The sequence below is a fragment of the Macrobrachium nipponense genome, chromosome 2 (assembly GCF_015104395.2).
Source record: "Macrobrachium nipponense isolate FS-2020 chromosome 2, ASM1510439v2, whole genome shotgun sequence".
In the NCBI taxonomy this organism is placed as follows: Eukaryota; Metazoa; Arthropoda; class Malacostraca; order Decapoda; family Palaemonidae; genus Macrobrachium; species Macrobrachium nipponense.
In genome coordinates, this window is record NC_087201.1 from 36,874,818 (window position 1) to 36,887,046 (window position 12,229).

At 37.0% G+C, this 12,229-nt stretch overlaps 1 protein-coding gene across 1 annotated transcript in view; it reads right to left on the minus strand.

Moving 5' to 3' along the window:
• Positions 1-1,783: 1,783 nt before the first annotated feature.
• LOC135221157 (uncharacterized) overlaps positions 1,784-12,229 on the minus strand; it is a 50,894-nt gene continuing 40,448 nt past the window's right edge. Inside the window, exons 4-5 of the mRNA XM_064258982.1 lie at positions 7,439-7,660; positions 1,784-2,053 (exon numbers count right to left, since the gene is read on the minus strand). Of these exons, the coding sequence (XP_064115052.1) occupies positions 1,784-2,053; positions 7,439-7,660 (492 nt within the window). The remainder of the gene's footprint in view (positions 2,054-7,438; positions 7,661-12,229) is intronic.

Here is a 12,229-nt window from a genome sequence, read left to right on the forward strand (position 1 = left end):
AGAACCCACAATGGCTCAGTGGTGTCTCCTGGCATCACCTAAGGGCATATTTCCTACAGAGTATTGTAGTTCCCAGAATGCCCCTGGTGTCCCGTGACCTATCAGTTACTCTTCCAACCCAGTTTAGATTGTTATAGGGGTGTTTCGAGGTGTGCCTTTATATGTTAAGACCTCAGGTTTGTTCAATGAAAAATACAAATAGATTAAAAATTTGTCATTTATTCATAAACGAAACATACCTTCAGTCTAACATTAGCACAGATTCTTATTGGTGGGAGGTAAGTCTTTATAACTGACTGGAACTTTGCCACCTTTATCCATTTCATAATACATCTATTCTAAGATAAGGGATTATAACCTCCAAACCAAAGATATATGAGAATCTATTGGTTTTCCTCTCTGGGCGTTTCATACACCATCATAGCTTATTGCATTACGGAAGATGGAGAACTATCTGTTCTGTTTGTTTGTACGGTGCTTTTACACTGCATGGAACCAGTGGTTATTCAGCAACGGGACCAACGGCTTATGTGACTTCCGAACCACATCGAGAGTGAACTTCTATCACCAGAAATACACATCTCTCTCCTCAATGGAATGGCCGAGAATTGAACCCGCAAACACTGAGGTGGGACGCAAACACCATACCAACCACACCACTGAGGCGCTTATCTGTTCTGATAAACTCCAGTCCCTGTACATGGATCTATTATCACCCCACACTCTCTATTACTGGGAGGAATGTGTTGCTACTGAAAAGTATCCCATGCTCTAGATTATCTGTACAGTATGGCTGCCTCCCTCACCTGTATCTACTCCGTTCCAGCCCATGATGGTACTCTCCCTCAAACTGCCCGTAGGTAAAGTTGTAGCTACAAAAAGTAGGAAATAAAGACCAGTCATCTCATTAATTCTACTTTCATACCTTCATCTTAGACTAGACACTAACTGACCCACCAGGGGTACTGGATGAGCTATACCACTTGTTGAGCAGCCACCACTGGAACCAAGGAAAGTGTCCCAGGATCTATGGCCCTCATCTTTTAGATAAGAAGCAGTGAAAGTCGTTTGGCGTCGCCAGATACCAGCTTTCAAAATCCTCTCCACAGACAGATTTTTCTTGAATGCCAAAGCAGCATTCAAGCCAATAATGTTATGAGCTCTAGCTCTCTCCAAACTATTTGATCCACCATCTTCTGTCATGTACGCATTCCTACTAGTTTCTCTCGACCAAGAATAAATTGTATTCCTGAACACTTCCTACTTGTTCTGTCCTGTACTCTCATAAAGCCTTTGGTATCCTGACCTGAGATGCAGAGTTGTTTTTAAGTATGCTCGTAGTGCTCTGACAGGGCATAGCAGCATTTCTTCAGGGTCATCATCCACATATTCTCCTTGAGAAGGTATCAAAAAGGAGTCAAATCTGCCATCCACTACTGATGGGTTTTGAGTTATGCTACGAATTCTGGGATAAATTTGAAGACCATAGCCTTCCAACCTCTCAAATACTTCACCACATATGACAACCTAGGGCTGCTCAAAACTCTTCATTAACATAGCCATTTCCCATGAAGAAGAAATGTCCACGCTTTTCATAATCAGAACCGAAGCAAGAGCAGTCTGTATCCCTTTAAAGCATATACTGACATGTGTCTTTCTGTTATGAGATATATCTGATAATGCACTAGTAGCTGAATAGTGGTTCTGAGTGGAGACAAGCTCCTTCTATGACACCAATCACAGTACACAGACCATTTTCCCTGGTACACAACTGCCAATGATCTCATTTATTGCCATCTGTGTTGCTGCTTTCTGAGAAAAGCCTCTCCCTCATAGGAGATACTGGAGTCTCTCCACCTGCTAAGTGATAAGGACTGCACCAACTGGTGGTACCTATCGTGTGGTTGACACAGTAGGTTGTTCCATCGGAGATAACTCTCAGCACATCTATTAAAACTTCAAATAAGTACGGAAACAATTCTGCCTTCAACCACAATAGGGCTACCAGTGTCATCTTCAGGTTCGAGACCTCGCCACCTTGTTCAGTACCTGACTGATTAGGCAAAAGGGAGGGAATGCATACACATCCAGATTGTCCCATGGTTGTTGTAGCGCATCTGCTGCTACTACTGCGTCTGGGACTACTAAAAAAATGTACTTCCAACTTTTTGTTGTACCTGGTTGAGAATAGGTCTATGATTGGCCTTTCTCACAAGATGAACATTCTGTCCACTACTTCCTGATGCAAGGACTACTCCTGTTCCTAGAATCTGGTCCCTGCCGCTCAGTTTGTTGGCAACTACATTTCTTTTCCCTGGGATATATCTCATGTCTACTAGGTGTAACTGACGAGGTACTAGGCCTACTTGCTTGTTTACGTAAGCTACTACTGTGGTGTTGTCCAACATCAATACCACTGATTGCTCCTTCACCCTCTCCCAGAATTTCTGTAGTGCCATAAAGGCTGCAGTTAACTCAAGCACGTTTATATGAAATTCTCTGTCCTTGCGATTCCACTTCCCAGAAATCATCAGTTCCTCTACAGGCGGCCCTCGGTTAGCGGCAGGGGTTCCGTTCCTGGCCACCGACGCCAAGCGATTTTCGACGCCGAGCGATTTTAAAGCCTACGGCCGCCGCACACCTTCTTTCGAAACTCTAGACCAGTCAAAGGAGCTGTAATCCCACAACGGCGCAATAAGTAAAATTATATTTATGCAGTATAGTACTATAGAAATTACTGTACAGTACATGTGGGTGTCTAAAGTATGTAAAGATATAATAAAGTTTATACAGTGTACAGGTAGCTGTAGTGTTCAGGTTACGATCATTAGTCTTACGATAGTTCGATTTTATGAGAGATCAATTTACAATGGTCTAACTTTATCCATCTTCTAGTTACATAAGTTCAATAACAGCAAAAGAGAATGATGAAAGTATGGTGTTAACGTTATACTCGTGTGAACGTGTACAGCCATGAACAACCGAACGAGAAAAGACTTTTTTTTTTTTTTCTAAGTACAACCAAACTGGATAACATCTGTTTGGCTTGTATTTCGATCATCGTACTACAGTGCAACATTACCGTATTTGTTATAAATGGCGTTATGTATAGAATAGAACTGAGATATCTTAATGTAATAACTTTATTCGCTATAGATCAGAGATCAATATAGATTAAAGATCAATCGGGAAATATACCGTTAAATTTAAACCTAGTTATAACTGAAGCTGAGAAAACTGTTCAAGCTGCTAATGACTATTATCGTACATCGGCAACAAGGATAAAACTGCAGTAAACGTCTGCCATCACACACAACTGTAGATAAAATTGGGATAAAATCATTTTAATCAAAACTACTGTGCTTGAAAGAACACATTTTACTGTTGGTTTCACGCCGATATAAGATAAATAGCGTAAAGTTCGTATTACGATGATATAAAGGATTACGTATTGCGAACGGAATCACGTAATTTTTTACGCAATAAACATGCCGCCAACGTAATCTGTTAACGAAAAAAAATAGTAGTTCACATTCACAACGAGACATATTCAATAAATATTTCCACCTAAAAACACGCTGTATATGGAAAAATAACTTTGTCTCATATAAGTCAAGTATCAAGATATTCGTTTATGCTAACTAGAAGCAAGAGCATTCGCTCAGAATTGCGTTATTGTGAAACAGACTCGTATTCATCAGCTGATTTCAAACCACAACATTGGCCGCTCCGCGGAATACTGGCTTAAGTTTGCCGTAGTATTTTAAAATACAATAATATGAGAATACATACAATATTCTTGGATACAGTGAAATAATGTATAACTTTTTAAAGGATTTATGGAAAAGATGCGTAATTAATAAAATAACACAATGCATTGTTCGGAACTGGCGGACAAGAACGAACATGAAAAACCATCCCCTTACAACGTGGAGCCTAGTTACAAAGGCTGCCTTAATTTGTATCTGTACAAATTTAATTTCTGTACAAAAATGAAAATACCTTTACGCAATATGTTTTCATACACATTTTAAACATAAAAGCATAAACATTTGAAAAATCGACACATCGATCGCTAAATTTGCACTTTTTTTTTTTTAACTATATTTTCGGAAGAGCGGCAGACGGCGGCATACAAGAACGAACTTGAAAAAAACATCGTAGTCGATAAGTTGAAGGGGAGTTTCAAAAGCTGCCTTTTTATCATATTTCTGCACAGAAATAAAAATACCCTATTCGTAGTACATTTTCATACACATTTTAAACATAAAAGCATAAACATTTATAAAATCGACACATCGATGGCTAATTTGCACTTTTTTAAATAGACATTTTCGGAAGAGCGGCGGCTTACAAGAAAGAACATGAAAAAACATCGTATTTGATAACGTGAAGGGCAATTTCAAAAGCTGCCTTTGTATCATATTTCTGTACAGAAATAAAAATGCCTTTCACGTAATACATTTTCATACACATTTTAAACAAAAGCATGAACACTTATGAATCGACACATCGTAGTCGATAACTTGAAGGGGAGTTTCAAAAGCTGCCTTTTTATCATATTTCTGCACAGAAATAAAAATACCCTATTCGTAGTACATTTGCATATACATTATAAACTTAGAAGCATAAACATTTATAAAATCGACACATCGATTGCTAATTTGCACGTTTTTAAAATCGATATTTTCGGAAGAGCGGCAGGCGGTGGCTTACAAGAAAGAACATGAAAAAACATCGTATTTGATAACGTGAAGGGCAGTTTCAAAAGCTGCCTTTGTATCATATTTCTGTACAGAAATAATAATGCCTTTCACGTAATACATTTTCATACACATTTTAAACAAAAGCATGAACATTTATGAATCGACACATCCATAGCTAAATTTGCACTTATGTAACTGGATATTTTCGGCATAGAACAGCGTCAGAGGCATATATTTTACCCTAATACCTACGTAATAACTCTCCATGAAATTTAATATAATTTGCATAACCTTTATGGTCTGAACGGCATTTCTACATATGTATGAACTCGTTAGACAACGGCGCTAGCGGCGCTGTTAACTGAAATTTGTGCCGTAAAGATACCTTTAAAATGCCTTATTTTTTTAATGAATATTTTTGACAACCGCCGTAAAACCGATTCGCCGTTGAGTGATTGCGCCGTTAACCGCGGGCCGCCTGTATATGGCTCACCCCAACCATTGAGTGACACATCCAAGAACAGCAGGAGATCTGGAGAGGGTTCCTGCAGAAGAACTCCCACTGTCACATTTTTGTCTTGCACCCACCACAACAGGTCTTTCTTCACCTCTGTCAACATGGGAATGTGCTCGTATGGGTGATCTACAGTTGGTGACCAAAAATCCTTCATCCTCCATTGTAATGACCGAAGGTGCAGTCTCCCATGTGGCACCAGCTTCTCCAAGGAACAAAGATTCCCAGGACTACTTGCCACTGTTTTGATGGCTGTGTTTGTTTTCCCAGAGAAACATTCACTACTTGTTTGCATTTCTCTACCCTTTTGTCTGCTGGGAACGCTTTGGCCTTTACTGTGCCTACAATTTCCAGTTTCTAGTTTAATGCTAGTATTACCATAATGTCAAGACCGAAGGTTTGTTTCGTACATGAACAACTTACTAATACTACAGTATTAATCAAAATTAATATTTGAAAATTAGAAAAAACTTTTTGTTTCAAAGTATTTAGTCATGAAAATAACATCAAAATACACTAATTAATGATTATTTATCGTTGGAAATCCCTGCGAATAGGTGAATTTCCCACAAATAATGGGTACATATGGTCCAGAGAAAATTCCATAGAAATCCGTGAATCCGTAGAACGTGAAAACGGGGGACCCACTGTATTCCTTTACCGTAAAACCATAGAGCTGGACTTTCCTACACCTCTGTAATCAAACATTCACAGTCAATTATCTCTCTACAAGTCATTGTGACACTTGGTATGTCCCCCTCTATTGGTCAATCACAAACTGCAAAGTATCTCTACCACAAACTTTTTCATGTGCGCGCTCTGATTAGAAATAACGTTTTTTTTTAATCCTCACCCACTAGTGGTAACAACTGTGGTGTGGCCAAGAACATAGACCCAGCAGTCACTTCGTAGCAATTCTTTTAGTGGCGTCCACCGCTTGTGGTTCGTCTGCGGCTGTGTGTTAACACACGTGTTCAATATTTTTTTTTAGTGGTTCGCAACTTGGTCGGCCAACCACTCTCCACCTAAGTGTCCCATGTGCAGGCAACCTTAGTGGTGCAGAATTATATATGCTGTAATTTAATCCAGGATCATATTGTGTGTTTCCAAGCTTAGTTTCCTGGAGACACACAATGCCTGGGTTATGATCATGGAGCAGTACCTTCAGCTCTTAGCTTCAGGCCCTACGACTTCTACACTTCCATTGTAGTACTGATGTAAAAACTATTTTTTGAGTTGGTGGAAGTACCTTTGGATGGAGCCTTCTCATTTACTCTTTTCTGTTTATGAGCATTATCAAGAGATGATTTGGAAAGGACTGGTCTTGACAGGTTTGGTTTATTGTCTTTTAATTTACTTGTGCCATTTGTTTCATTTACCTTTGCCATTTTTGTTTCCCTTTCTTGTTAAATTGTTTGAATTCAAGCTGGGGTCCTTGTATCCAGCTTAGTACTTCTTATCTATTACTAAGTGTTACAAGTTGAATTGGATTTAATGGAGGAGGGGATGTAGGGGAACATCTATTTTGGTGCTTTTGCTACTCAGTCACCATTAAAGCGGGCAGAGATGCTGCCCAAGACAATTTCAAGGTGAGGTGACTAGGTCGAGTGCCATCTTAGCCTCCTTGGAGGCTTGCGCTCTGCTCTAGCCTCAACGGGGCACCTGACCCAGACAGTTGGACAACTGCAACCCTAGTGGTAGATAGGGGTAGTGGCTGAAGAACTTGAGCATAGCTCCCAAGTGGTTGTCCTAATTGTCTTTTTGCATAACCAATACTTATATGCTCTGCATTGGCTATTAGTGCAGACAGTTCAAATTTGTATTTTGTATATTTCCCAATTTCCTTATTGGATTTATGTTCCCTTTGACATTTCATACATTTTGCTTTTCTACATATTACGATCATCATCATGATGTACACCAGAACAATTTATACAAATTTTAGCTTCATTGTTCCTACTGTACTCCGACAGTCAGCAGGGTAGTCACCACACAAAAACTATAGAAGTGCTACAGCGATTTTGAAACTTAAGCTACCACACAAGTGGAAAAATATAGCTATCTAATTACTTAGTCACATACATGAAATAATTGAATTAGAAGATACAAAACTAATGAAACTGAGTTTTAATTCTTTGCTATGGCAGTGAAATGTACTAAGTGCAAAAATCAGAATATCAAATAAGTCATTATGAAACAAACATTTACAGTACAGTACCTTTCCTGCTACTCGAATCCTTTTCCTGGTAGGCGACAAATTACGACACGATATACCAGAGTTCTCACCAATCTCTCTGACACGTTTATTTTTCTTTCTTGCATACTCAGTGTCTTCATCTGTTGTTTCTATGGCATATTTCTTATTTGCCATAAGGCCCTGTTTTCCCAATATTCTAGGCCTCAAGTTATAAGGGATCTTCTTTGCAGGTGTCACGGATACCTGACATAAGACAAGCTAATTAATATGTAAAGATGTGGATTCATGAGAGAGAGAGAGAGAGAAAAAAAAAAGCAAACAAAAGCTATTCCCCTTACAATATGTTAGATTATTAGAATCAGGATGCAAATATAAAACTATTTTGCATGGCAAATTGCATTGTAAAATGTGACCAAAGGTTACGTTCAAGGCTTTAAAATAAAAACACACTCACCATCACCTTATTGCTCTGAAAGCAGCATGTAACATAATCAAATGAGAGAATCTGTCATCAAGAAAATACCTCTGACCTAGTTAAGACATCATGAGTCCTGACTTATTCACTTAATAGTCAACATTATGAGTCCCTCAATTGAAGGATGGACATCAGTTATTGAAATTACCCCCAAAAAAAATAATATAACATAGTTGGGGAGTAGTTTTTGACACCAGAAGTACCTCTAGATACAAAATACACTCTTCTGTTCAATATAAACAAAATCACACTTTACCGAAAATTTAATTTAGGCAAACTACTACCAAACAAGGGGCAAATGATACTTTCCAAATTTCCAATTACACTTTAATTCAATCTGAGATTGCCATTATAATATGACACACACCTGTCAACTGACTGACATTAACAATCTCTAATCACAGCCTCATATAAATGCAGCAAACATCAAGTGAGGCAGCATGCAAAACTGTAATTTAAAATTGTAACTGTTTCGAACAATTCAGGCATAAGAACGATGATTGTGTACAATTATCATCGTTCATTATTGTAGTATTATTAGCGGTTGTTTATGGATGGCGGCGAAATGTAAACAAAACAATGGTTTCCATTTACCGCAACCTTCTGTATGAAAAACATATAGACTCGGTTTTGTTAAACTCACCTTTCATCATTTACAAAAGGATTGTATGTATCTCTGAATCATGTTCCGTCAGAAACTAAAGACATTGATGATATCAGTAAAACGCATATGTTATATGATTACAGTAAAACGTGTTTTATTTAAATTATCATTCTTCTCAGTACAACTATTATTCAACTTTTACAAGTAGATCTCTCTCTCTCTCTCTCTCTCTCTCTCTCTCTCTCTCCTCTCTCTCTCTCATATCGATTGTAATACTAGTGATACTCCTCCATCCTGTACTACAAAATTCCGGTTTTCAGAATTCTGAATGAAGCGATTATTGCTAACATGTATTGGCATAAACCACCGAATTAAGTAACAGCTGATTGCTGACGTCATTTATTGTAACTATCAAGGGTTTATTAAGAGCTCCATGAAAATTGTTAAACCCTGCCGATTCTCAAAGTAAAAATAAAATACATTTGTTCATTTCTCATGCAGTGGAGATCTTAAGAAAGAATACTGGTAAATTAAAGCCGCAGGTTATAGCCGAGGGTGAATAAAACTAATAACGGCCAGGTGGCAGTGATGTTTGGAACTGAAGAAACCACACCTACTCAATACTTATACAATGTAGTAATATGAGCACGTTGTCAACCAAACTTCCCGAATTATATCTCTCCTAACAAATAATGGCAATGAAGATATCGATAATACTCAAATCAGCCAATATTTTGAGAATGTAAACAATATCAAATGCAAATAATGTACATGACGATGCTTATACTCTGTAATACAGTAACGATATGATAATAGTAATAGTGTTATTGGATACAATAAGCAAACCAACCTTCATTTAAGTCATCATTATTATTAATAGAGTTGTACTGTTTAATTCTGCAAATAATCATTTTCTCCAAAAAACATTTTGATATGTAATTTAGAAATCGTCCTATACTACAGATATGAGATAAATTCATGAAAACTTGCTCAGATTTTTGGCCTCGTCTTATCTAAAGCTTTTCTTATTCATGAAAATATATAGTATTAATAATTGATTGATTAAGAATTATACTGGCATCATAACAACTGAGGTCATTTATGCCACTAAATATAAATGATTTAAATATTTTAAAAATTCTTTCAATGCAGAAAGACAAAGGGGAAAAAATCAAATTAAATAGCAAATAATAAAAACTTTAGTAAAAAAATATACATAAATATAATAAAACAAACTAATCTTATACACACCCTTCCATACTAATAAATACACAATCATAATACTTAAGAAAAAAAAAACTATTTTAAATTAAAACTTTACTTCTAATTTTTTCTAAAATACCAATTTCTTCAAGATAATTAAAAAGGTTACCAATATTGCAGTCAGGTCCCAATATTCTTAACAATAAATAAACTTTGTTACGGCCTTTACAGCTACTAAAATGGCGCAAGCTTTCAATACTAAAACTAGGACACTGTCAAAATGTTTGACAGTTAAAAGGCATTAAACAATCTTGGCAATAGGGCTGATAATCTCCAATCATCAAGAAACCGTTGGTAAGTCTAGTCTGTCCAATCCTCATCAGCATAAAACTACTTCCCTCGATCTTTTTATGTCAGTATGTCCATGGGCGTGATGAGTTGGCTATTTCGCTCATTCTTTTTATTCTCTAGTTGCCAATGAAAGTTCAAAGTATCTAATTTTTTACTTTATGACAGGGTATATATCTTTAGCAGGGAGAATAAAATTATTGCTAATACATTTCTCAACAGCCTGTTTTGCTAATGTCTGCTCTCTCATTCCCCTCAATGCTCAACATGAGTGGGAACCCAACAGAACTTGTTACTTTTTCCTCTAAGTTCTATAAGGAATATCTATTCTAAAATTGCAGTTACAACTGGAAGAACTGAATTAAAGAGAATTGGTGCCATCAGTACATAAGAGAGTGGCAAAAAATGACAAAATCTCTCTCAGGAAATTTAATCATTTCCTTTACTGCCGTTAAAATAGCATAACATTCAGAAGTAAAAATAGATGCCTCATCAGGTAACCTAAAATTTCGTGTAAAATTCGGAAAAAACACCCCAATTCCAATGCCAGCACTGGATTTGGAGCCATTGGTAAAAACTAAAACCAAATCCTTATGGCATTCCATATGCTCTAAAAAAAAGTATACTTCATCATCTCAAGGGACATCTCTCGCTTTGAATCTGTAAAAAAAACTTACAGAAATCAATCTCTGGAAGCTTCCATGGTTGTATTCTAGAGAATTTGGCTGGCAAAATTCTGATTCTAGGGATTCCCAGGTCTTCTAATACTCTTAAAACTCTATACCCTAAGGGTTTAGGGTATCTAGGATGGTTATGATAAAAAGCTATATATTTACCATTAACCTCTTCATTACCGAAAGTTTGTTTGGAGGTAGGTCGGTACCACCATTCAAGTCTACTACACCGCACCGGGTGCATGAAGGTGGTACGCATAGTACCACCAAAACTCCTCTTTTCAGATAGGGACTTCCAATCATTCTGTAATTTCGTTTTGAAGAGTTTGGAGCAAAATAAACAGTATGACACGATGCCAGACGTATGATGAACCCAAAAAAATATTATTACTGCTTATAGTAGTGTGTAGGTGACAGATGAACTGCGTCTCAACAAAAAATCACAAAACCAGACAAGCGTAAACATGTAATAACTTCTACCCAATCCCAAGATAAAACCAGTTGTATCATCATTTACTGTATTTATTTATTTATTCACTTATTACATTTTACAAATAAAAGATATGAACACCAGATAAATGAAGGTAAAAATAAAGCCTTATAGTAACTTAATATATTAAAAACCAAACCAGAGAAAAAGCGAAAAAGCGATTTTTTCTGAGGACAAGAAACTTGAAAAATTAGTTTAGATACCCCTGATGCCCCTTAAGTTGTTTTCTTTGATGAAACTAATCTTAGAAAACGTAGAAAATGACATCGACCAATTTTTGAAAGATATACTATAAAATTTGCGATTTCCATATTTATTGGCGGGGCTTTCGCTTTAGTTTTTGCTCTTTTTTTTGTTATTACGTGCTTATTTACTGTTCTATTTTGATAATACTTTATGTGCATGTTCCAGGTGCTATATACCAACATTCTGTAAGACCGAATTTCTATTCAAGACTGTAGTTTTCTCACCGACCACCAGTGTCCCTTGTACAAGGGACACTTGAGTTTCACATTTTTTTTCATAAAATCATTTATTTTCCCTGTAGGATGATAAAACTAACAGAGAATATGCGTTATTATAGTGCTAATAATACCTGATAATTTCATTAGCTTGTCTTGATTAGTGTATTTTTGGCAAATATTTTTACGATCGGCACCCCTCCAAACTGGAGTCACTACCAAGAGATTCAGTTCGGCAGCGAACGCAATGTTTACATTCTGCTCACCCACCCGGCAAAGAAGGGGTTAAGAACATCATCACAACTAGACTAGATATGGGAGAGATTTAAAAGCCCCACTGGCTAGTCTTATTCCAGCATGATGTACCGATCCAGAACTGACAATGCTGCTTTTGATGCTGAAGAATATATTTCGCACCCATGTGCCAGTTTGGAGACAACTACATAATGCCTTATAAAGAATTAGAAGATGCTTCCTATCTGCTCCCCAGGTTTTATGGGACAGTACTCTGATTACATTTAGAGATTGCATGCATTTAATTTCCAAGTTTTTGATAT